Source organism: Mesoplodon bidens (assembly GCF_964165515.1).
Source record: "Mesoplodon bidens genome assembly, chromosome: 15".
Taxonomy (NCBI): Eukaryota; Metazoa; Chordata; class Mammalia; order Artiodactyla; family Ziphiidae; genus Mesoplodon; species Mesoplodon bidens.
The window spans coordinates 22,800,231-22,827,045 of record NC_138171.1 but is presented as its reverse complement, the minus strand read 5'-3'; the positions used below and the strand labels follow the sequence as shown (position 1 = coordinate 22,827,045).

Here is a 26,815-nt window from a genome sequence, read left to right as displayed (position 1 = left end):
AGTAGAAGGGAAGCTTCCAGGGCCAGGTCATGCTCTGTTCATTGATTTGCTTGCTGATTACACAGTAGTGTTCAGTTTATGAAAATTATTTGAGCTGTACACTTACAATATGAGTGCTTTACTGCATGTATGTTATACTTCACTTAAGATTTCTAAAAGTATTTCTACTAATAAAGGGAAATTCTTATGCTCTCATGTTAAGCAGGAAAACAAAAAAGGGAAATGTCAGCTCCAACACCTACATAAAAGGTTTCCAGGTATGGCAAGATGTCCCTCTGTGAAAAAACCAAACACTCGTTATCTGGCCAATAATGTAAAAATTTGGCACTGGAAGGCACTCTGGCTTGAGGTATATCCTGTATGCCTGTTTTTGTTTTTAATATTTATTTGGCTGCGTCAGGTCTTAGTTGAGGCACACAGAATCTTTGGTTGCGGTGCATGGGCTTCTCTCTAGTTGTGGCGCATGGGCTCCAGAGCACATGGGCTCAGTAGTTGCAGCACATGGGCTCTCTAGCTGTGGCGTGCGGGCTCAGTAGTTGCAGCATGCAGGTTTAGTTGTCCCGAGGCATGTGGGATCTTAATTCCCCGACCAGGGATCGAACCCATGTCCCCTGCATTGGAAGGCAGATTCTCAACCACTGGACCACCAGGGAAGTCCTGTGTATGCCTGTTTTTTATTAAAAATCCTTAAAGGGCTCAGTACTACCTATCTCTGGTATTTTCCTTAAACTCAGTGCCCAACACGGTGCCTGGCGAATTGTGACTTCTCAGTAAAGAGTGGCTGAATGAAACGATAATTGAGGGCAGGTAGGGAATTATTTTCTCTGCAGGGGAGCTGGCCTATCTCTTTTTCTCAAAACATAAGAACTAAGTATCTCATGATTCCTGCCCCCGCCCCTCCTCTTTTGCCATGGCCGCTAGGACGCTCAGACCACTTCAAGAGTTTGATCCATCAGCTTCACGGGAGCTGCTCCCCCTTCACAGTTGCAGACTGGCTTCCCTGGGACCAAAAGTTGCCTTCCTAGGGATGCTGAGAAGAAAAGGACGCTCAGGTTGGGGCACACATGAGACTCTCCATGGTTCTGGAGTCTCAGGGAGGCCCCATCCAGTCCATAGGAGACTTTTCCTGCTTCAGGTTCATTATGAAGTGCTGGGCAGAGGCTCAGTAGGCTTGGGAAGGGCTCAGAACCATCCAGAATTCCTCAAGGACCAGGGAATCCTAGAAATTCTACAGCCACCATCCACTCTAATCCTCCCATATTACAGGTGAGGAAGCTGCAGCCAGCGAGTGGGAACATGCCTGAGGCCACACAGCCTGGCAGGTCTCCTGAGGCCCAGTGATGTGTCGTCGTCCTCCTCCTCACCCAACATGGCCCAGGCCTTAAGCTAAGGCTTTTCACGTATTTAATCCTTTCAACAACCCTATGACACATTACCTTTATTTTAAAGGTGAGAAAACTGAGGATCAGAGAAGTAAAGTGACACTTTTACAATTTTACAACTAGTATACATAGATCCACAATTTGAACCCAGTCAGCCTGACTGTAGAGACTGCTGCCTTCCTGCTAAACAAATTACTGTTTCCATTAAATGACATAAATTATTAACTTCCCTGTGGAATTCAGTAGTATAGGAGAACAAGATCAATTTCCTCGGATAAGTTTATAAACTTCCTTTCATCAGGCCCTGAGAATGGCCCAAACTTCCTTGTTTCCCTCTCAGCCCTTGCTGTCAGGAAGCTTGGAACCAAAGGAAATACTCAAACCCCATATCATCACCAGCTAAGATTCTCCACAGCTCATTCTGCCCTTGAGCGGCCTCAGCCATTCTCCTCCTACCCTCCCCGCTGCCTGCTCAGGCCTATGCCCACCTCAGAGGCATAGGAATCATTGTCTTCAGCTTGGTAAGGCCTGAAGCTCCGGCTGGGGTCGGGCTTGGAGTCCAAGTCACCGCTGCGGAAGGCCTCTCGTATCCTGGGCTCCCATTCCGGCAGGTCCCTGAGGTCAGGTGGCTGCACCTAGAGGCACAGGCAGAAGAGATTAAAGGTAACCATGGGGGGCTTCCCTGGTGGCGCAGCGGTTGAGAATCTGCCTGCCGATGCAGGGGACACGGGTTCAAGCCCTGGTCTGGGAAGATCCCACATGCCGCGGAGCAACTAGGCCCGTGAGCCACAATTACTGAGCCTGCGCGTCTGGAGCCTGTGCTCTGCAACAGGAGAGGCCGTGATAGTGAGAGGCCCCGCGCACTGCAATGAAGAGTGGCCCCCACTTGCCACAACTAGAGAAAGCCCTCGCATAAGAAATGACGACCCAACTCAGCCATAAATAAATAAATAAATAAATAAAATTAAAGGTAACCATGGGGAGGGGACACAGGGGTGCTAGAAACTGCACCCACCCAGGCCTCTGGCTCTGTAAGAGGCCTCTGACTGCACACCTGAGGGCAGGGGCCTAGGTGGATTTACCTCCGAGGCTCAGCCCCAGCCCTGGCTGGCACACTGCGACTGCCCCATGAATGTCTGCTGAAAGGCTGAATGACTAGCGGTGAGTGAAAACACTGATTCTGTGAATGCCTGTCTTGTGCACAAACCTTCTGAGCCAGCTTCAACTGTCCTCCCACACATGCGGCCCCAGCTCATTCCTACCCCAAGGAGAACCAAGAGGGAGACCCAACATAGGGCAGTCTGCTTGCTTAAGAAAAGCAATATCGAGGGCTTCCCTGGTGGCGCAGTGGTTCAGAGTCCGCCTGCCGATGCAGGGCACACGGGTTCGTGCCCTGGTCCAGGAAGATCCCACATGCCGCGGAGCGGCTGGGCCCGTGAGCCAAGGCCGCTGGGCCTGCGTGTCCGGAGCCTGTGCTCCGTGGCGGGAGAGGCCACAGCAGTGAGGCCCGCGTACCGCAAAAAAAAAGAAAAGAAAAGAAAAGAAAACCAAGATCAAGCCAGATGCGTAAGGTACTGATTAAAGAAATTAGCTGTCAAAAAGAAAGAGCTAACCCTCCCTGTACAGACATGGGAAGACGTCCCTCCCCCATTGCTCTCAGGATGAAGATCAAACCTCCCGACACTGAGGTCCAGCCGCACTCGTTCCCTTAGTCCTTGGACACATCCTGCTCCTTCTGGCCATGATGCCTTTGCACAGGCTGTTCCCTCTTAGAACACTCATCCCCTGGTAATCCATCCTTCTGATCTCAGCTCAGATCAGAGGTCCTCTCTGACCCAGGGTCTAGGTCAAGCTTCTCGTTCACAGAAGCCAGCACCTTTCCTAGCGAGCCCTCATCTCAGTTTGTGATTTCCCATTCAATGGCATGATATTTTGATTAACATCTCTTTCCCCACTAGATGATACAGGCTGGGGGGCAGGAATCATAACTGTTTATTTGCTTACCATGGCACCTCCAGCACTAAGAACAAAAAGCATATGAACAATAAATACAGTGTCGTAAATAAATGAACAAATAGATACATTACACAAGAAAAACAAGTTGTGTGGTAGCAGGAGGTATAACGTAAAACAATTTGAGGCAAAAACAAATATATGAGAGTACATGGAGAGAAAGAGTTAGAAGGGCATGCTGTGATGATGAAATGTTCTAGGCCTGCACCACTTGACACACGCAGCTACAGAGCCCTGGAAATGTGGCTGAACTGAAGAAGTTAATTGTCAATTATATGTATCGTACTTTTTATTAATTTAGTTTTAAGCAGCCCACATGTGCCCATGACAGCAGTGCTCCAAAACCAGTGTTAATAGCAAAACCTTGAAGGAGTAAGAAGCAGGGAGGAGGAGGCTTCATCTTTTTACCAGAGGCACTTCTGAAACTCTTTGCATGTTTATGGATTACTCTTGCAGTGATGCTTTTTGAGGGGACAAGTGCTTTGGCTATTTTAATTTTTCTAAGTAGTAGTTTATAGATACCAAGGCTGGAAGTTCATTACCTTTAGAAAGCCAAGTTTCTGGCCTTTGCACAGGATCTGACCAAAGCTTTTTTTTTTTTTTTTAAATAATACTCATTTTAAAATAGAGCGTTGCAAAAGAAACATGAAGAGAAGAAAGGGCGACCTGGCAAAAAGATAGGGCTTTGGAATGAATCCCTTTATCAACAGTAAATGACTAAGAGAACTGTGGTATATTCACTCCAAGAGATCATATTCAGTCATGAGAACACACAAATTATTGCCACCTGAGACAACAAACATAATGGTGAGTGAAAAGTCAGGCACAGGTGAGTGTGTTCTGTGTGATTCAATTTATGCAACGTTCAAAGACAGGCAAAACTGAATTGAGAGGGGTTACCCTTGGGAGTGGGGATAGTGGCTAAAAGGGGACCTGAGGAGGGCCTTCTGGGGTGCTGGCCATACTCTAGTTCTTGTCCTGGGTGATGCTTACACAGGTGTGCTCACTTTGGGAAAATTCATTAAGCTGTGTACTTGTGTTTTGCCTGCCTCTCTGTATGTATGGTTCAGTAAAAAAAAAAAAAAAACATACATACATATATAAAAAAAGTAATAGGGCCTGTGACTGGGACATCTTACCTGGAAGTCTGAGCCAAGGTCTTTGGCCAGAAGAATCTCCTTGGAGGGTCCCTGGGAGCCCAAGGCAGGCAGCGTCGAGAAGGGCTCTGGCTGCTCCTTGTTGGGGCCCCCGAGGACCGAGTCCGCCTTCCGCGTGAAGGCGTGGAGCTCCTGCTGGAGCAAGCTCAGCCGCACCAGGAGGGCGTGGATCAGCTTGGTGTCCCTGGGGCCCTCGCTGTTGTTGCCGGGGGCCTCGTGCAGCCGAAAGTCGGCACACTCGTTGTCCAGATACGGGCGGAGGCCGGCCGTGAAGCCGTTGGCATCGGCCACCAGGACGTCGATGGCCTTGCTGACCAGGACGGCCTGCTCCCTCAGCCCCGGCAGCACCTCGGCCTCCCGGGCCCTGCAGAGCCGGGCGCTGTGGGGTCCGTGGGCCTCGCCGAGGGCCGCGGGCACACACTGGGCCGAGTCCCCGGCCTCGGCGTCCGTCTCCAGCATCGGCCGCGTGCTCTGGCAGGAGGCGAGGTCACAGCGCTGGAGGTTGGAGAGGAGCACCCGGTTCTCGTACTGCAGCTTCTTGACCTTGCCGCTGAGCTCGCCGATCTGCAGCTTGGCGGCTGCCAGCTCCTCCTGCGAGGGCTCGCTGAGCACGGAGCAGCTGTCCTCCGACAGCGTCACGTCCAGCTCGTGCTCCGAGCGGTACTTGGCCAGCTCGCTCAGCAGCAGCTTGTTCTGGTCCTCCAGCTCGGCTGAGGAGCGCCGGAGCAGCTCGGCCTCCTCCTCCACGAACTGCAGGTGTCGCCGCAGCTCCGCCAAGCTCTCCCCGCACTCGCCGCCGCCCAGAGCGGAGAAAGCCAGGCGGGCCTCGGGGCCCCCGCAGCCTCCGCCGTGATCCTTCATGTCGTCCATCTCGGCCCGCAGGCCGCGGTTTTCCACCTCCAGCTCCACGATGCGGCGGCTCAGCAGGTTGGCTTCCTCCTCCACCAGCTTCAGATGAACCTTGAGCTCGGTCTCCCGCGAGTGGGGTGCGTCCGCCAGCTCCTCGGCCGACAGGGCGCCATCCAGGTCCCCGTAGAGCGAGCGGTACTTGAGCAGCTCCTCCTTCATGCTGTCATTCTCCTTGGCCAGCTTGGTGAGCTTCTTGCACATGAGGGCCGACTCCTCCTTTGCAAAGTGCAGCTGGCACTTCAGGTCGGCACTGTCCTCCTGAGGCCCGAGGGGGAACAGGGACAGGCACGACCCAGCAAGGTTAGTGTTGGGAGCCTCAGCCACAGCATTTCAGGGAGCACTAACTACGTGCTGGGGACACAGCCCTGACCCTCAAGGAGCTGTGGGTCCAGAGGGGAAGCAGAGAGGGGGACATACCTATTGCAGCACAGATGGGACACCGCATGTAGCCTGGGGAGTCCAGGAGGGCTGCCTGGGGAGTCCAGGAGGGCTTCCTGGAGTAGGCAACATTCTGCCAGGGTTAGTGTTGCTGCTACTACTACTACCATTACTACTGCAGTTTTCTCATCTGTAAAATGGGGCAATAACATTCCCTCCCTCACAGACCATGAAGAAAATTAAATGAGACAATATATAAAAAGTGCCTGACACCCTGACCATCCAGGACCACTAGAAACTAACTATATTCTATGCCTGACCTGTGCTACATATAGCACTTTCTCTAGCAGAGCATGTGAGAACCATGGGCTCAGGGTGTAGTTTGGGGAAGTAAAGTACACAGCGAAGCTAAGAAAGTGAACAAGAGGAGGATGGAGTAGAAACTGGGGCAGGGTGGGCACCTCTGGGGACTCCCCAAGCCACATGGAGTTGGGCCTGGGGCCTTCAGACTGAAAGCGACTGCTGGGGGCTGCACAGAGGCTGTGGAGGCTGATGGGAGGTACCTGCATGGAAGGTTTCTTGTCCGTCTTCCCAAGGGAGCGGGTTCCTCTTTTCTTCAAGGAATGCTGGAGCGAGATTAAAAAAAACTGAACTGAAAGCTCACAAGGGTAATACACATCCAAAGAGCAGTCACAGTGCCTAGGGTTCCGCTGAGGGCCCCTGCCCTCCCTGGCCAGCGCAGCCCAGCCATGTCCAGCCTTGACCAGCATCAACTGCTGAGCCAGAGGAGTCTCAAGACCACCCAATGGGTTGCAAATGGGGAACAGGACAGAAGCACTTGAGACGATTCTGAACCCACCTGCCCAGGGTTCCTCCCCTCTCTCCCACCCTGAAATTGTGATCCAGTTGGGTTGAGCCCAAGACCCAGAAATCTGGATTTCTGTTCTTGTTTGTCTTTCATTCATTCACCAAAGACTCCCTGAGCACCTATCACGTGCCAGGCATAGTTAGGCATGGAGAATACAGCAGGGACCATGACAGACAGGGTACTTGAGGGGGATGCTGGAGTGTTATGCCTAGATCCCCCCTTTAGGATGGGGGCACGCATTCCCCTGGCTAAGACCTCAAAGTTGAGTCCCTCCCCCAGCGATGGCCATTGGCTGAGGGCAACAACCTCATCCAAGGTCATGTGCCCTCCCTGGGTGGGGGTGCTGCGGGGGGCGGGGAACCCACATCCAGTGACTGGTCCATGCCCCCTTCCCACTTCAGCTCCAGAGCTCCCCATGGGATAAGCTGAGGCCATTGGTGTGAATGCTCTGCAGCTCAGCTTCTCCCTCTGCCTCGATCCCTGATGGTGTTATTCCCAGGGGATGTTTCCAGAAGCCTCTTGTATGCAAATCTCCATCTCAGGGGGAATCCTGAGCTCATGGAACTGACATTCTAGTGAGGACTTTAATTCAGCATGGATACTAATAAACAAAATGAATATGGTAAAACAGATCATAACTATACAAGAGGCTTAGAAATGATGAGGAACTGATCATTTTTTACAATTTAAATGGTAGGTTTTCATGCAGATTAAAGCAAAATAAGCCTATAATAATCATCATGATTCAAAACTACAGAAGCAATAGGGGAAGAAATCGATACATTTGATTAGATAAGCAAATTCTACATGGGAAAAAAATACCCTAAGAAAAGTAAAAATAGAAATGATTAACTGGGAAAAAATATTTGCAATGTATTACACTGACAAAGGGTTAATATCTTAAATAGGTAAAGAGATTCACAAAATAGAGGAAAAAATCCAACAAACCTATAGAAAAATGGGCTAGAGATATGAAAACCGGTTCAGATGCAAAAAAAGATAGATGGCTCCAACCACAGGAAGATGCTCAACCCTAATCATGGTAGAGAAATGTGAATTAAAACTATACTGAGATACAATTTCTCACCTATCAGATTGGCAAAAATCCAAACACCTGACAACACATTCTATTGATGAAACTATGGAGAAACAGGATCACTCATATTTCACTGGCAAGAATGCAAAATGGCACAAGCCCAATGGAGGGGAATTTGAGGAATTGTTATAAAAATCATTTCTGAACTTTCTCAACATTGAAAAAAGTCACTCAGTTAGATGCATGAGTCCACTGAACACTTCTTCCCAAGAGAGGGGTGATTCATGTTAGTGGCATATAAAATCACCCTTGCGTTACATTTGACTTTTCAAGTCAGGCAGGTAATTTTCGAGCATGCTCCCAGGTAGTCCGAATACATGGGCTCCTGATCCCCCACCTCTCACACCCAGTCGCTGAAGGTGAGAACCACTGATCTAATCCAAGCCCCCAGTTTACTGAAGGCTAGAGAGAGGTCCCACAGCAAAACCAGGGCTGACCTGGAACCAGTTCTTTTTTTTTTTTTTTAAGTCTTTATTGAATTTGTTACAATATTGCTTCTGTTTTATGTTTTGGTTTTTTGGCCATGAGGCATGTGGGATCTTAGCTCCTGGACCAGGGATCGAACCGGCACCTCCTGCATTGGAAGGTGAAGTCTTAACCACTGGACCGCCAGGGAAGTCCCTGGGACCAGTTCTTGACAGAGCTCTTGTTCTGGCTCCAAAGACCTGGAAGGAGAAAATGTGCCTTCTTGGACAAGGAACAGAGTGGAGCCAGCACAGTGGTTCTCAACCTGGGTGCACATCAGAATTACCTAGGGAAACTTAAAAAGAAAAAAAAAAGATGCCCAAGGTCCCAACCCCAGAGAGTCTCACATCATTGGTCTGGGTAGGTCCCAGGCATCAGTATTTTTAAATAGCTTCCAAGGTGATTCTAATGTGCAGCTAAGCTTGGAAGCACAGAGCCAGGGAGATGAACCCCAGACAGGCTCTTAAGTTCATCTTAGAGCCGAATCAATTCCTAAAGAGACCTTTTGAAATGCAAATGAGGCAAGAAGGCAGAGGCTGATATTTCAGACGCTGGGTGCCAAGAGCAGGGAGCCAGTATTTGAGAAGGACTGATGGGGGATCTCTCCAAGGCAAGGAGGAAAGGGTAGGGAAGGCGGGGGTGAGGGCCACAAAACAAGTCCTTCCCCAAAGACCCCCTCCTACAAAAGGGGCCTGGGAAGGGGATGCTCAGAGACCCCTCCTGGAGTGGTGAGGTGGGGGCCCGGGAGTCAGGTGGTCAGGCTTGCAGATCTGGGCCCGCCCATCACAAGCTGATGGGAGGGGCTGTGAACTCAGCTGGGACCCCGTCAACACTGAGTTTATGATCCTGGGTGAACTCCTTCCTCTCTCTGAAACTCCATTTCATCATCTATCAATACAAAACTGAACCACGGATTAGGGGACCACTGTAGACTTTCTGGAGGAGGGAAGTGGGGGGACAGTAAGGGGAACCAGGGGTCTCCAGGGGCACTGAGAGGTCCCAGCCATCACATATAAAGGAGTGAGATAACACAAAGCCTGAAGCCATGAAAGAGGACAGAGGGAGAGTGAGATTCACTGACATGGTAAAATCTCTGAGACAGCTTGGTAAGGGAAAGGAGGAAGCTGCAAAACAAAACCTGCAACTCTATGTCCACCAACTGATGAATGGATGAACAAAACGTGGCATAGCCACACAAGGCAATATTAGCCACGGAAAAGAATGAAGCCTTGCTCGATGCTACAACATGCTTGAAAACATCATGCTGAGTGAAAGAAGCCTGTCACAAAAAGCCACATAGCGTATGAATCCATTTACGTGAAGTGTTGAGAAGAGGCAAATCCACAAAGGCAGAAAGTAGATTAGTGGTTGCCAGGGAGGAAGAGGAAGAGGGAATGGGGAGTGACTTGGGGTTTCTTTCTAGGGCGATGAAAAGGTTCTGGAATTAGAGAGTGGTGACGGCTGTACAACTCTGAATATTCTAGAAACCACTGAACTGTATCCTTTCAAAAGCAAACTATATGGTATGTGAATTATATCTCAATAAAGCTGTTATTTAAAACAAAGCTAGAACATGTTACCATTTCTATAAAAATAAGACATGTGTGTGTGTGTATACACGTGTGTACATGTGCATGGTGGGGGAATATGGTCTGAAGAATATGCACTAGGCTGATAACGATGAGAGTACAGGGAACTTGCACTCTGCACCTTTCTTCCCCCACATTTTTTCAGGAGGGAAGACATAGTCCTCCAGCGTTTTCTCTTTAAAGTTTTTAAAAATTATACAAATTATACAATATTTTAAAAAAATTAATTAATATATAAAGACACATTCTCACTGTAAATCTGTACTGTTCTGACGAAGCAGAAGCCCCCCTGTTTACACCCCCATCCCTTCTCCTCCTGAGGGTGACCACAGCTGAGGGTCAGCTGGAGCTCCTTCTAGATCTCTGGCTCTGTGTTTAAAATACTGAAATAGATGGTGTTCTTTTAAACTTTCCTTCCTATGTTTACTCGACTCTGTGATCTTTGACTTTTGTAATAAGCACCTTAAGCAGAAGAAAACCCCAAAACATCCAGCATTTAAAAAGACAGTCTGTGTTCATGCTGTATTATTCTGTATGTTACAGAAACTGTGCATGTAACATAATCCCATCTTTATGAAAAAGAAAATACATAGAGGAATATACATCATATAAGCACAGAGAAAGGCCTGAAAAGACACAAACCAAACCAAATCACAGGTTAGGCTGAGTCAGGCGTCGAATTGAGGGAAGTGGTTAGGGGAGCCTTTCTTCTTTTATTTTATGTATCATTATTATTTCTTACATTTTGGAGAACACACTCACATACTTCAAACTTCAAAAAACCCAAAAAGAGGGCTTCCCTGGTGGCGCAGTGGTTGAGGGTCCGCCTGCCAATGCAGGGGACACGGGTTCGGGCCCCAGTCCGGGCGGATCCCACATGCCGCGGAGCGGCTGGGCCTGTGAGCCATGGCCGCTGAGCCTGCGCATCTGGAGCCTGTGCTCCGCAACGGGAGAGGCCACGGCAATGAGAGGCCCGTGTACCGCAAAAAAAAAAAAAAAAGGAATACAGTGCAGTGAACCCTGTGACCAGCTCTCTTGCCCGAGGCAACCAATGCAACCAGAGTCTGATGTGTCCACCCTTAGAGGTATGCTAGGCATGCATTTATATGTTTTTGTAATGAAATTTTTGCTTCACTGAGCTTATATTACTTTTTTAGTAAAAAATAATGCATATATACATTTCAATATGTGTGTGCGCACACATAGAAAAATGTATTGGAAGTACAACATACTGGGAAGTACTCCCACCCAAATAGTAATTTGGTAATTACTCGGAGGAATTCCCTCTGAATATTGGATTACAGTTGAAATTTTTTCTCCTTATGGCTTACTTGTATTTCCTAGTCTTTCTCTACTACGCATATATTTTACCTGTTGGGTGGGAGGAGAAAGTTATAGTAAAATGTTTTTAAAATGTACTTCCCCAAGAAAAGTCATGAACAACATTCCAACACATTTGCAGAGGGTGAGTTCTGAGTGCCCACCAGAAAGGGAGGGCAGTGGGCAGAGAAGAGGGGCTGAAGCAGCAAACCTTTTCAGGACCAAAGTGGTTCCAGCCTTTTCTGGATGGAACTGCCCGTCCCTGCCCCCCACCTCATCTAAGCCATTTGGGCTCCCACACTGCTCTGCGGCTCTGGAGGGAAAACAAGGCAGGCTCACAGAGCACAAAGACCTTCCTCCTCTCTGCAGGGCAGCAGCTGGCCAGGCGGCCTGGGGGACTGCGGTGCCCCTCCAGGGAGCCAAGGCCCGTCAGAGCCCCTCTGTCGAGCCCCCAGGGGCAGATGTTCTGGCCCTGGGCCTCAGGTGGGCGGGCTGGGGCAGGGCAGGACAGCACCCGGGCACCAACAAGAATGCCAGTCACAAGCGCCGGACCCCGAGGGCACAGTCGTTGGCCTGGCACGCAGCAGGGGCTTCCCCACCCACCAGCAACTCACAAGGCCGCTTTTGAGCAGCCAGGGTGGTGCCTCTAAGCATCCTTGGTCTAACGGCTCCTAGTAGGAGCAAAAGCTTTGCCCTCCCATGTCCCTCTCCAGGAGATTAGCAGAGGGTACCTCCGCCCCTCCAGCCCACACGGAGAGGCTGCCTGAGCACAGCTCTGGAGAGGTCCCCTGTCTTCTAACACCTTCTATGCTTCCATGTTGCCAAGAAACAAGGACCAACCTTCAAGGAATAAAATGAGCCTTCTGCCAAAACAGTTGGGTAGATTTTCATCCAATTTAGAGGGGATGTTTGAAAAGGTCTCACTGAAAACACAGACTGTGCTGTGTGTACCAAATTTACTCCAGGGGGGAGCCTGGGGTAGGGGTGCATCTCAAAGACTGAGGCATTCTTCCTCCAAAGTGGCTGAAGCAGCTAGAGAGGCGGTGTGGCTCCGGGCTGAGGGAGACCAGTTGGGTGGAGGAAACAGAGTGGTTTGACATGGACCCCAAATCAAAGTACAGGGGCAGACGCTGCCAAGTGCAGGCGTTGATTTGCTACCTAACTGCTCCTTCCATGGGCTACTGGCAGTTTGATATGGAGAGCTCCTTGCTAGAGGCAGCAGAAGGATATTTATTGAACTAAGATAAATGCTTCTCCAGGCCCACAGCCATTGTAGAGGCTGTGAGGGTGATGACACTGATAACCAGTATTTACCGAGCTCTTATTCTCCACTAAGCATTTTACCTGCTTGTCTTGATTAATTCTCATAAACACCTCTGAGATGTAGGGATTCACGTTCCCATTTTTTAAATTTATTATTTATTTATTTTGGCTGTGCTGGGTCTTAGTTGCGGCACGTGGGATCTTTAGTTGCAGCATGTGGACTCTTAGTTGCACTATGCATGCGGGATCCAGTTCCCCAACCAGGGATCGAACCTGGGTCCCTTGCATTGGGAGCGTGGAGTCTTACCCACAGACCACCAGGGAAGTCCCCATATTCCCATTTTATAAATGAACAAACTGAGCACTGGAGCAGTTACATGATTTGCCCAATGCTACAGTTATTTGCAAATAAGTGGCAAAGCCAGGATTCAAACTCAGGCCGTGTGACTCCAAGTTCGAGTTTGCCCTGCAGCACACAGGCCACGGCTAGGCTGCATCAGATGACGATGCCAGCAGAAGCGAGATTTGAACCCAGGTGAACTGATACTATGGTGAGTGCCCTTTCTACCCCATGAGAGTGGGAATCAGGCCAAGAAGCCTGGGCCAGAGAAGGAAGTACTCGTTGGAGTGAGTGGCCTCTTCAGAGGTTCCGAAACACAGCCGGGTTCTAGGAAGGCCCCTGGATGGGGCAAGGAGGGCACGGGCATCGCCGTAAGAGTTAGTGTGGCTTTGGGAGATGGAGAGTCCTGGGTTAGGATCCCATCCTTGTCTTTCCCCTGTCCCATCTGTATACAGCAAGTCCACGCTTTCACTGCCGAGGGCCTGGGTTCAATCCCTGGTCCCGCAAGCTGTGTGGTGCAGCCAAAAAATTAAATAAACAAAATAAAATAAAATGGGGACAAAATCACGATGTACCTTGGGAGGCTGCTGGCTACACAACGTGAAGACACACATAAACTGCTTAGTGCAGTGCCTGGTACAGAGCAAGCACTCAGACACAGCAGCTATGTTATTATAAATCCCATCAACACTGATATTGGCTTTCTGCCTAAAATACAAAGACGGGGAATGATACTGGATTGGGGGTGGCGGTGGCTCGTGTTACGATTTTTGAGCTGCAGCCCAGCTGGCAACGGTGCCACTGCAGAACACAGCTGGGGCAGGCCACCCTCCCTTCTCTCTAGTGAAGAGCCATCTCCATAGCAACCACATCAGCTCAGGCCAGGGGCTCCTGTTCCCAGCCGGGTGACAGCATTGCCACAGCAACCTGTCAGGATGGCAAAGGCAGATCTCGATGATGGGACTGGGAACAGCTCTGGCAGAAGAATTGCTAAGGGACCCTCGTCTCCATAGAAACCATATCAGGAAGGAGAGGGAGGAGAGAGGGCAATCAGCAAATAAACACAGGGCCACGCCTCCTTCCGCAGATCTAAGACACCGAGGGGGCACATCAGGGAGGGCTAGGCCAGCCGCAGTGACATCACCTCCAAGAGGAAGTGAACCAGTGTTTCCTGAGCACCAACTGTGTGCCAGGCACCACAAAGGGCTCTTTACATGCTTGACTTTATTTAAAATTTCACTACTAATAACCACGCCCCCCCAAAAAAACCCCTAAATACAGCAATCATAGAATAAAAAGCAAAAGCCATTGCCTACCATACTCCCACCATTTCTAATGCCTCAGTTCAGTGGGTTTTCCTCCAGACTTTCCTCCAGGCTATGCATTTGCACATATAGACACATGCTTCAAAATCAGTTCATTCTGTATGGCTTTCCAAAATAATTAGTGGGATTGCACAATATGTATGATTCTACAGCTTTCTCTTCCTGCTTGACAATGTACCTTAGAGATCTTTCCACATCAGTGCATATGTATCTGCCTTTTTTCTTAAATCGTGGGAAAGTACACCTAATATAAAATTTACTATTTTAACCCTTTTTTTCTTTTTTATGGCAGTAAAATATACATAACATAAGATCTGCTATTTTTAGCCATTTTCAAGGGTACAATCCAGTGGCATCATCACCATTCACCTCCAGAGCTTTGTCATCATCCCAAACTGAAATGCTGTACCTATTAAACAATATCTCCCTACACCCGCCTCCCTCCAGGCTCTGGTAACCTCTAACCTACATTCTGTCTCTAGGAATTTAGCTACTCTCAGTATCTCATCTGAGTGGAATCATATAATACTTGTCCTGTTGTGTCTGGCTTATTTTACTGAGCACAGTGTCCTCAAGGTTCACCCACGTTGTAGCCTGTTTCAGAATCACGTTCCTTCTTAAGATTATACATACACTGTAAGTATATACTACATTTTTGTTTGTTCATTGATGGACATTTGGGTTGCTTACACCTTCTGGCTACCGTGAATAATGCTGCTATGAACATGAGGGTACAAATATCTGTTCGTGTCCCTGCTTTCAATTTTGGTATATACCCAGAAGTGGAACTGGCTTATTTGGAAATTCTGTTTAATTTTCTCAGGAACTGCTATATTACCTTATTCTTTTTAACTTCTTCACAGTGTTCTATGGTTACCCAATCTTATGAATGATCATGAACAACCTCATAAACTGGGTACTGTTATTATCCTGATGTCACAGATGAAGAAACTAAAACTTAGGGGAGGTGGCTTCAGAGTCTCAGCCCCATCTCAGCCAAGGAGAGGCTGGGTGAACTCAGGCAGGCTTTCCCTCTCTGGACATCTGTTCCCTCTCCTTTACAATGGGAAGAGGCTGACATCCTAGGCACCTTCTGAAACTGTCTCTCCTTTTCACTATCAAGGGTAGCAGCAATGAGATGTGTGAAGATGGTCCCCTGTTATTGGCCAGGCCATGGAGGGCAGGAGGCTGCCTGGGGGAGGGGGCCTCCCACACAGCCCTGGGCAGCCTTGAGTAGCAAATACCTCCCATCTCCACACCGAGAAGCCTTTGGCATGTCACACCAACACACCCAGCGGCGAGGGCAGCAGAAGGATTGTTATGGCCTCAGGGCTGTGGTGTCTGTCCTGGAATGCTGGCACGCTTGCCCTTGGGAAGGTGAGAACTGTGCCCCAGAACAACATTCGATCCTAGCATGCCTCATGAGCAGCCAGCCAGCTGAGGCCCAGCTGTGCCTCTGGGGGCAGAAGGCACCCAGGCCGCCTGGGACACAGACCCCTGGATTCTGGAGGATTCCAGCCCTTAGGCATCATCTGGGCTGATGGTTTCCAATCTGCACAGCCCACTGGGCCCTACGTGACCTGGAGGACATCGCTCCCTCTCTCAGGGCTGTGTTTTCATCCATAAAACTGGTACAATCACAACCTCATCGGGCCTTTCTGAAAATCATGGCGAGTGTCTAGCATGGTGCTTAACATGCTGTACACCTAACACACAGCAGAAGGAAGAATGGAATGCCAGGTGGAGGGACTCTCATGACCAAAGACGGAGAAGCTGGTGCCTGGGGTCACACTCAAGAAGCATCTGGGGCTTCCCTGGTGGCGCAGTGGTTAAGAATCCACCTGCCAATGCAGAGGACAAGGGTTTGAGCCCTAGTCCGAGAAGATACCACGTGCCACGGAGCAACTAAGCCCGTGTGCCACAACTACTGAGCCTGTGCTCTAGAGCCCGCGTGCCACAACTACTGAAGCCCGTGCGCCTAGAGCCCGTGCTCCGCAACAAGAGAAGCCACCACAATAAGAAGCCCGCGCACCGCCATGAAGAGTAGCCCCCATTCGCTGCAACTAGGGAAAGCCCAAGCGCAGCAACGAAGACCCAACGTAGCCAAAAATAAATAAATTAATTTAAAAAAGAAAAAAAAAAAAAGCATCTGTGTCCTGGAAATATGTTGAGACACCAGCCAGAAGCCCAGACCTGGCAGTGACTTTATACTGAGCGGCAGTGCCAGGCAGTCCCTAAAGCATGTCCACAAAATCTATACCACTTAGTCCTTCCAATGATTCAAAGTATTACTATCCCATTTGATAGATGAGGAAACTGAGGCACAGAGGGCTGGGTCCCCTGCTCAGCACTGTTGCATGTTTTCTCAGGCAATCCTCTCCCAGCTGTGGTCCTTTGATGGCTGACTGTCTCCTTCGTTAGCCTGTGGGCTCCTCGAGGACAGGAACCAGGTGTCTCTCACGCACCCCTGTGTCCTTAGTATCCAGCACACAGTGAACACAGTAGGTGCTCAGGGAGCGTGTGCTGGAGCAGTGAATGAATAGACAGCTCTGCCAGGGAGGCATAACTGTGCCGGGACAGAGGTTCAGAAACACTGGCTGGATGGGGCTGGCACATGCCTGCCCAGCCCAGGCCTAGCCCTGCCGGGGTGGACGCGGGCCTCACCTCTCTCGGCCGCTCCAGCTCCGTCTGCAGCACCTGCTTGGCCAGCTCGGTCTCAATGAGCCGCTGCCGAAGCTCCTCATTCTCCTCCTCCAGCCTCGCCCGTTTCTTCTCCACCGCCTCGAGCTCTTTATGCAGCCGCACGGAGATGTCCTTAGAGACCTGAGCAAAGGTGGGTGATGAGCAGGGCATGAGCAGGCCATCCTACCTCTACCACAGAGCAACCCCAGGGTAGGCAGGTACTCTCATCACCCCCACTTAGAGAAGAGGAAATTGAGGCACAGAGAGGTCAAGTAACTCACCAAGGGTCGCACAGCCAGGAAGTGGTAGAACCAAAACCCAAACCCAGGCACCCTGTGCTTCCTATGTCCACATCATAGTTCAGCTCCCAGAAAGCTACAGAGGCAGTGCCTGCTCTTAGCAATGCCTTTACTTTTATCTGGGCCTTTTGATGCTTCCAAAAGCCTCTCCTGTCCACGCTCTTGCCCAGTTCTCACCAGAGCTTAAGACAGGACCAGAAGATCATTTTATTTTTTTTAAATTTAATTTTATTTATTTATTTTTATACAGCAGGTTCTTATTAGTTATCTACTTTATACAAATTAGTGTATATATGTCAGTCCCTATCTCCCAATTCATCCCACCACCACTACCCCCCAAGAAGATCATTTTAAAGAGAGGGGAAACCCAGAGCAAGATGGACATCCCCAGAGACATTTGAACCCCATCTCTGCCAGTGACCAGCACACGTTCCTGAGCAAATTATTTCCCTACTCTGGGTCTTTCCTTAACTACAAAATGGGTACAATAATAACAGCACCAACCTCATGGGCCAACAGGAGGACTGAATCAGCTATTGCACAAAGGCTTGGCTGAGAGCCTGCACAGTGAGCACTGGGTAAGTGGTGGCTGCTGCTGGGAGGCGCTGAGTCCAGAGGGGGCATGACTTGCTGAGGGTCACAATGTGACACAGACCCTGAGGCCTATTTCCAGTTGTCTGGGATACAGAACATGCCCCCAGTGACAAAGGCTGGGCAGATGTCCAAGTCATCCCTACAGAAGGAGCTAATGGAGTTGCAAACTCCAATCCGGTTCCAGGACTCTGCTGTAAGAGCACCCCGTTTCCTTGAGGACCCCTCTGTCCTGTCCCCTGCTGGCTGGGGTGAAAGGTAGGAAAGGGGGTCTCTTCTCTGGGGATGAGGAAGGCCCTCTGAGCTGGTAAATCACAACTAGCCTCCATCCCCAAGTGGACTAAGTACTAGCACTTGTTGAATACCTGCTATGTGCCAGATTCATTCCTCTTCGCCCCAACTCTGCCCCCATTTTACTGGCAAGGAAACTGAGGCTCAGAGGGCAAATGCCTTGCTCAGAGTCAAACAGAGCTAGTGTGGGCCAAGCTGGAGGGAGCTCAGGGGCTTTGGCTGAAGGGTCAGCGTGGCCCAGGCTCCACAAGGGGTATGAGGGCTTTGCCAGCAAGGGGTATGTGTGCGGCAGACAGCCCAGTGCCTCGTGCCTGCCAGTCTCGGAAATGGCCATGGCACCTCCTCCCTGCCGGAAAGGAAGAGGGCCCTCCCTGGCTCTGCCTTCTGCGGGCCCAGGCCCAACTCAGCACGGACCCCTTGGCAGTGTGCAAGGAAGGCCAGGAAAAACAACGGCCAGAAAGGAAATCGAGCCCTGCCTCCCCCTCCTCCCTCCGTTGCCCACTGCCTCTCTCAGCCCCGTGAAGATCTCCTAGGACAGCTGGAAGCTGGCCCACGAGGCTCCTCCCACAGTCTCTCTAGGCCACCAAACCCTCCTCATCCACAAAGTGGGGGGAGCAATCCCTCACTAGCAGAACGAGGACTTTGCAGGTGGGAAAACCAGATTCAAGCCTGATTCCAGCCCTCACTGGGTACGCGACCCAGGACAGGTTATTTAACCATTTGAAGTCTCAGTTTGGTCATCAGTAAAAGGGGGTTGATATAGCATAGTCATGAGGCCTGCTGTGAGGAATAAAAGACATAGTGCTTGGAATCCCACTACTAGGCATATACCCAGAGAAAACCATAATTCAAAAAGACACATGCACCCCAATGTTCACTGAAGCACTACTTATGATAGCCAGGTCATGGCAGCAACCTAAACGCCCATCGACAGACGAATGGATAAAGAAGATGTGGTACATATATTACAATGGAATATTACTCAGCCATAAAAAGGAATGAAATTGGGTCATTTGTAGAGACATGGATGGATCTAGAGACTGTCATACAGAGTGAAGTAAGTCAGAAAGAGGAAAACAAACATCGTATATTAACGCATATATGTGGAACCTAGAAAAATGGCACAGATGAACCGGTTTGCAGGGCAGAAATAGAGACACAGATGTAGAGAACAAATGTATGGACACCAAGGGGGGAAAGTGGTGGGGGGTGGGGGGGTGGGGGGATGAACTGGGAGATTGGGATTGACATGTATACACTGACGTGTATAAAATAGATAACTAATAAGAACCTGCTGTAAAAAAAAAAAAAAGACATAGTGCTTGGGCTGGTGGCTAGAACATAGCAGGTGCTCAAAAGTATGATTTTTAATGCATTGTCAAGATTACTGCTTCAGCTCTGTGCACTGATTTTAATCCAGGTTGGCCCAGCACCCCACAACCTCACTCTTGAGTTTAGTGTCCGGGTGTTCAGCCCCAGGTCCCAAGTTTTAGGCTATTAGGTCACCCAGTGAGTCCCTGTCCTGATCAATACTCTATTCATTCATTCATTTATTCATTCATTCATCTGCTTAGCCCCTGGGGGCAGGAGTGATGGAGCACAGAGGTCCAGGCCCCAGGCCATGCCGGGGCTCCTTCATATCTCTGTGTCCCGGTAGCAGCGCAGGGTCTGGCACACACTAAGTGCTTAATAAATGCCTGTTGGATGAACAAACAAATCCAAGACCCCAGCAAGCAAAAAGGGAGGGAAATGAAGGAGTAAATGACTGAAACATGGGGAGCTGCACATGCCCTAGCTTGGCTGGGGATGCTCCCCACAACTGCCCACACCCCCAAATGTCCAGAGAGGGCTGTGTCCCTGACTGGGATGAGGGATCAGCTGCTGGGAGGAGCGGGGGCTCCTCTCCCAACTATGCTCCCACCTGGGCCAGCTCCTCTCCACCCGGGGTTCACTCCATCCCCACCATGGCCTTGACCTGGGACCTGACACTCCCCACCAAGAAGTCATGATCCATGTAGATTCCTGGATCCTCTTGGGTTCATGATGGATTTCACCCCTTCTGTGAGGTGAGTCCCCAGTTGCCTCTGCCCCATTCTCCATGGAACCCCCTTCTCCAACTGCTTTCTACCCCCAAGGGTGCTTTGTTAAGAAGGCCTAGCCCCAGGCAGTTTACAGAATTCCAGTGTGGACAAAAGGGCCCTTAATCTCAGATCCCCACAGAGCCCTGTGCCCCTGATGGAGGCCCACAGGAGCAAAGAGCATGCCTGCCTGGAGGGCAGGAGCCCGGTTGCCTGTGCCTCTCCCTTTCTCTCTCTGAGCCTCAGTGGTCCTGGGCCCCCTGGCTCTCACAGGTAATCAGGCAGAATCAGCTGTCGCTCCCGAGCACCCACCACATGCCTTTCATCCCCTGGGAACGTGCTTTGAATATCATCCCCACTCTGAGGCTCAGAAAGAAAAGGTCATTTGCCCAAGGCCACACAGCTAGGAAGCTACAGAACCAAGATCTGAAAGCAGGTGGGTCAACTCTGGAGCCTTGCTCTCAATCTGAGCCGCTGTTGGCCTGCAGCTTGAAGACACATTATATTAATATCAATAATAAGAGTATTAAAAATAAGCGCAACAGTGGGCTCACTGTGTCAGGGGCTCACGGGGCCCCACCTGCCTGTCTCATTTGATCCTCTCATGATCCTCCCAACTATCCCGAAGGTTGGGGGGCTGAGATACTACAGGAGGTGAAGCAGCTGCAGCTTCTGGAAACCAGGGCAAATCCCCAAAGCACAAACAAATGCTCTCAGCCATGAGGTCACTGTTACAGCGCTGGGGCCTGCCAAATGCAACCAGCAGCCTCCAGGCCACAGCCACCTCGCTCATTGGCCCCTCGGCTCCTGGGCCTAAGGCTTTAAGGGGTCTCTGTCACTCTGAATCCCCAGGGTGTGGGATAGGAACCGTCACTAAGGAGCACCCCCTGTCCAGGCAGCATCTGGGTTCTGTGTGGTGAAATCCTCCCAGGAAACCCGGGAGGGTGGGAATGCCACCCCCATTGTACAGATGAGGAAACTGAGGATCAAAGAGAGAAAGTAACCTGCTCAGGTCACCCAGGGATTAAACCCAAAGCCAGAACTTTTTCTCCAGCAACATCGATTTCTAAGAATTGTTTTACTGGTGTGTCCTCGGGCCTCCCACAAGAGTCCCTTCAGGTGGGAATTTTCATCCCTGATTCCCAGGACCTGACACCCTCGTACAGGACCCCAAGCCCTGAGGGTGGGGCCTGGGAATCTCCATGGTAAACAAACCTCCAGGCTATACTTATCTACCCAGGGAGGTAGAGATTCTGGCCCCCTTCTCCACCGTGGTCCAGCCATTTGTTCCACTAGTGCCTTTTAAGTTCTTCTCCTGAACAGTTACAAGCAACATTTGCTCATTTGCTGAGGGAGCATCCCGAGCCAGACTTTGTGCTCAGCACGCTCTTTACTTGAGCTATTTCATTTTATCCTCACAAAAATCTCTACAGGTAGAGACTTGTTGCATCTCCATTTTCCACATGGGGAAGCTGAGGCTCAGGGCTGTCAAGGAGCTTTCCCAAAGCCACACAGCAAGCAAGTGGTAGAGCAGGTCTCTGCACGCCCCCACCCCTGCCCTCCTCATGCTGAACAATGTTCCTGCTGAGCTTCTGTGGGTCCTGCCAGCTGTGAGAACCAGCAGACAGTGAGAGAGCCTGGGGGTGGGGGTGAGGGAGAGGGAGGGCCAAGGCCTGAGGTTTCTTTCATGGCACCCTCACCAGTAATCTACCTGCTTGCTTAAACCACTGGGGCTGCAAAAGCCCTGAAGGCTCAGCTGCTCTAAGCCCTCCTTTTAACAGAAGGGGAAACTGAGACTCCAAGAGGTGGCCTCACACCTGTCTACTCTTGCTGGCAGGGCAAGTCAGAGGGCCCCCGGGGATACCCTCCCAGGCAACATCCAGTTCCCTCCACACTTGGGTCTCTCAAGCCCTCCCAGGCGATGCCAGGGAAGTCAGCGTTCTGAAAGCCTCCCAAAAATGCCCCAGAACATCCCCAGCACCTGGGACACAGAGAGGCGGCCAAAGCTGTCCAGCCCAGGCCAGTGTGGATGAGCTCAGTGCTCCAGCTGCAGGCGCAGGGAGAGGAGGGAGGGAAGGGGCCAAGCCAATTGCTGATTGGCTAGTTCAAATCCCAACAGAAGGGGCCGCTCCCTTCCGCCCAGACTCCAGAGGGCCTCCCCCCCTCCCCATTCTACACACACACCAGCTGCTCTCAGCTCCTCCCACAGAGGCAAGCCAGCTAGTCTGCTCCCAGCTCCAGCCTTCCTCCACCTCTTCCTCACCTAAGGCTGACTTTTCAGTGTCTTCGCCCCAAAGCCCCAACTACCTGGACACAAACTCAGATTCTTCTAAGCTTCCAGGGCTCTCCCTCACCCCACACCCTCTCAATCTGATACCTGGAATTTGAATATTTGTATAACAATTTATCCCAAGAGCTGCCTTCTCAGGTACAGGTGACTTTGGCCTTGGAGATATAATCTTTCTGAGCTGTTTCCTCACTTGTACAGCAGACCTACAATCCCAATGTGCCCACGGCACGTGCAAGACAATGGGAGACGCAAAGGCCGGTGTGGATCTGGTGCTCACTCTTCACCTCCCCTTACAAGGGCCCTCTTCCTTCAACATTCCTTCTTCCACCTCAGGCCTCACCTCAGAGGTCACCCCTGCAGGAAGACTCCACAGGCCCCCGGGCTGTGCCAGATGCCCCTACCCCCAGCTCCTACATCCCTGGATAACACTGGGCTGAGCTCTGAGAGCAGGGTGCTGGGCCAGGTCCCCTGGAGTTCTCAGCCCCCAGACCAGGGCTCATACAGACAGGCAGGGCAGACTTCTCTTCTGGAAGCCCCATCTGCCAGCCTCCAGGCCATCCCTTTCCTGCTCTCTGAGGCCAAGATCAGCAAAGTCAGGCAGCAAGCATGGGAGGCTGGTGAGTCTGCGCTCTGCCAGCTACATGGAGGGTCACATGAACTTGGACAGGTACTTCCTTTCTCTGAGATTCACTTTCCTTATCCGGAAAATGAGAATAATAATAATTATTATTAGCTAACCTTTTCCAGTGCCTACAGTGACCTCTTACCTACCTGATCTCATTTGATCCTCATAGAACCCCGTGAGGCAGGGGCTGCCGTTACACGTGTTTTACAGATGAGGAAACTGAAACAGGTGACTTGCTCAAAATCATAAAATTAGGGCATATTGGAGCCAAGATTTAAACCAGCCTTATTCAACTCCAGACTTTCACTACTCTCCATCAGCACAAGAAAGAAACCTCCATGGAACTATGCACGGATAACTTGGAGCCCGGCACCAGGTGTGGCTCACACAGCAGCTGCTGTTGGTAGGTATCATCTTATGATACCACTTTGGGACAACCGTGGTAGACGGCCTATCAGTTCCTAGGGATCCCCATTTTACAGATGAGGATGCTGAGGCCCAAAGAGATGATGGAACTCGTCCAAGGACACATGAGGAGGGAGCTGACCTGGGCACTCAGGCTCATGGTCCTACCCCCCCAGCAAGGGCACCTGTGAGGGTTGGGAGGGCCCTGGGCTTACCTTGACGTCCTGCTCCAGGCCACGGATGAGCTCGCCGTCCACCTGGCCAGTCTGGGCAGCACGGAGGCTGCGGCGCTCAGCCTTGCGCAGCCGGTACTGCAGGATGCGACAGGTCTTGCTGGCCTGGTCCAGCTGCTGCCGCAGCTCCTGCAGCTGGTATACATCCTCCTCCATATAGACGTCCCGCATCTCCAGCATCTCTGCCCGCAGCTCCTCAATCTCATCCTGCAGAGGGAAGGAGAGGTCAGGTCGCTGGGCCCTACGGCAGTGGCCAGGGTACTCGAGTGCAGGGCACACTCGATGCTGTCCTAGGCACACCTCGGGGGGTCTGGGTGTGGCAGACTGCGTAATGGCCCCCCAAGATGCCCACGTCCTAATTCCCAGAATCTGTGAATATGTTACCTTACATGGCAAAGGGATTTTGCAAATGTGATTAAGTTAAGGATCTTGAGATTGGGAAATTTTGCTGGATTATCTGGGTGGGCCCAGTGTAATTACAAGCATCCGTATAAGAGGGAGGCAAGGGGCTCAGAGCGGGAGAAGGCAATGTGGCAGAGGTTGGGGTGATGTATATTGAAGATGGAGAAAGGGCCATGAACCGGGGAATGCAGGCAGCCTCTAGAAGCAGGAAAGGGAACGGATTCTCCCCAAAGCCTTTACAGGGATGGAGCCCTGACAACACCTTGGCTTTCAGACTTCTGACATCCAGAATTATAAGATAATAATCTGGGATTGTTTCAAGTCAAATTCGCGGTAACTTATTATAGCAGCAATAGGAAAGTAACACACTGGGGAAGCAGAAGAGGCTCACTCAACAAGCATTTATGAGCACCAACTGTGTACCAGGCTCTGTGCAGGCACAAGGGGTGGGGAAGGAGAGTGGTGACCAAGACAAACGTGGCCCTTTCTGTATTGTCTGCATGGAGCCCCAAGTCTCATTGGCAAGACACACAGTAAACTGAAAGATAAAAAAACCCCTCAGATACTGTTAAGAGCTGTGAAGACAAAAAAACCAAAAAAACAGAACCAAAACACCTGGGTAATATGAAAGAGTAATGGGGGAAGGTGCTATGTTAGAGGACAAGGTTGGGGAGGCCGCCTCTAAAGGGACATTTATGCTGAGGCAAGAAGGAACAGCCATGCAGAGAGACAGGCAGGGAGCAGTGTGTGCAAAGGCCTAGAGGCAGGAAAGAGCTCAGTGTGTCAAGATACAGCAAGGCAGCCAGGGTAGCTACAGGGGTAAGTGGAGGCTGGGGAAACTGACAGGGGTCAGCCATCCAGGGCCTTGAAGGGTTGAGTAACGAATCTGAGTCTGGGTTTTAAGTGGAGGGAGTTGAGAGGGATGACCTCACTTCCTCAGGGCAGCTCCTGACCACCTCTGTCATCAACTCCCAGATGTCCTTCACTTCCCCTTTGTTATGGGTATATCAGCAATTCTTCATTTAAGACTTTGTCTCCCAGAGAGACCGTGAGTGCCTGGGGGGCTTCCCCACATCTACCTCACTCCCCGCTGTATACCCCACACCCAGCGCAGGGCCCAGCATCCTGCAAGCTCCTAACAAATACTGAGTGCAGAAAGGCACGTCTTGTTAGGTAAACAATCACAAAAAGACAAACCAACATGAAACAATCATTAGACACAAAGTGCAGGGGGATGAGTGGGGAGACCCAGGAGAAGAAATGGATGATTCCTATGTCTAACAGCAGATGTGAAAGCTGAGTCACAAATGGAAATAATAATATCTGCCCTTAGTGTGATTGAACAGATTAAATAAGATTGTACACTAAAAAGAGAAACCGATGGGCTTCCCTGGTGGCGCAGTGGTTGAGAGTCCGCCTGCCGATGCAGGGGACACGGGTTCGTGCCCCGGTCCGGGAAGATCCCACATGCCGCGGAGCAGCTGGGCCCGTGAGCCATGGCCGCTGAGCCCGCGCATCCGGAGCCTGTGCTCCGCAGCGGGAGAGGCCACAACAGTGAGAGGCTCGCGTACCGACGAGTCATAGGAGATGAATGACCTGCCAAAGTCATCCCAAAGGAGTCACAGAAAGCACCTAGAGGGCTTCCCTGGTGGCGCAGTGGTTGAGAGTCCGCCTGCTGATGCAGGGGACACGGGTTCATGCCCCGGTCTGGGAAGATCCCACATGCCGTGGAGCGGCTGGGCCCGTGAGCCATGGCCGCTGAGCCTGCGCATCCGGAGCCTGTGCTCCACAACGGGAGAGGCCACAACAGTGAGAGGCCCGCGTACCGCAAAAAAAAAAAAAAAAAGAAAGCACCTAGAAATGGTGCTGATGGGAAAGCGGGGTGGGTCCAAGAAGCAAACAAACAAACAAACAAACAAACCACTGTGCAGGCTCTGGAGAGGGACCACATCTGAGCTGGGTTCACCAGCCCTCTGAGCCTCCCTTTCCCCAAAGAAAATGGGTGGCTCCCTATGGGGGAATGGCCTGGGCTTCCCAGCACCCCTGAGACTGGATGGGTTGGTTTAATTCAGGGTTAGGAAGTGGCACCTTCAGGCTGGTTTTTAGTATGAAAGTTCATGGAGGTTTTTATATCCATCTGCACTCAGTTACTCCTGGGACTATTCCTCAACTGGTTCTGAACACAGGAAAGGAAGACAGAGGGGACGACAGGGTATCTTCTTCTCTCAACCACAACAGATACTGTCCCATTCCCACCAGCAACTGAAGGGTTTGATTCCCACCTGGCACCACAGCCTTGCTCCCAGTTGGTGGGGGGGGGGGGTTCAGCAGCACACCGCAAAATGAATGATTCTGCCCGCATCAAGCTGCAGAGGAATGGTCCCCTCATCAGGAACCCCACCTCTACCCCAATATATACACAGACTCAGCCTCCCCCCCATGCCAAGCAGACAGAACTAAAAGTGGAGAAGGAGGAAGTGGGACAGTCAATGATCACACCAGTTAAAGAAATGAGGAAGTGAGGGGTCCACACGCATTTCAGCTGGCAAGATTAAGGAAGCATAAAGGAAACAGCACTCAGGAAGTGTGGGCCAGTTGGCTAAATCCAAGCTAAACCAGCCTCCAGATGGGCCTGTGTCCAAATCCTCACCGTACTATTTACAGAACACGTTGACAGGGAGGATTTGGGAGTCGGAGTGGACCCAAAGCGCAGGGTGAGCCAAAGGGAAGTGCAGGGGATGCACAAGCTAATGATGCTGGGCTACTTTAAAAGATGTATGACATTTAGATCATGGGAGGTGACATCCCACAACA

At 50.8% G+C, this 26,815-nt stretch overlaps 1 protein-coding gene across 4 annotated transcripts in view; it reads right to left on the bottom strand.

Moving 5' to 3' along the window:
* Positions 1-26,815, bottom strand: part of MTCL2 (microtubule crosslinking factor 2) — a 67,404-nt gene that overhangs the window by 22,744 nt on the left and 17,845 nt on the right. For all 4 annotated transcript variants that reach the window (XM_081255355.1, XM_081255356.1, XM_081255357.1 and 1 more), the window contains exons 2-6: positions 23,582-23,806; positions 16,770-16,928; positions 6,403-6,465; positions 4,535-5,719; positions 1,871-2,017 (exon numbers count right to left, since the gene is read on the bottom strand). In XM_081255355.1, the coding sequence (XP_081111481.1) occupies positions 1,871-2,017; positions 4,535-5,719; positions 6,403-6,465; positions 16,770-16,928; positions 23,582-23,806 (1,779 nt within the window). The remainder of the gene's footprint in view (positions 1-1,870; positions 2,018-4,534; positions 5,720-6,402; positions 6,466-16,769; positions 16,929-23,581; positions 23,807-26,815) is intronic.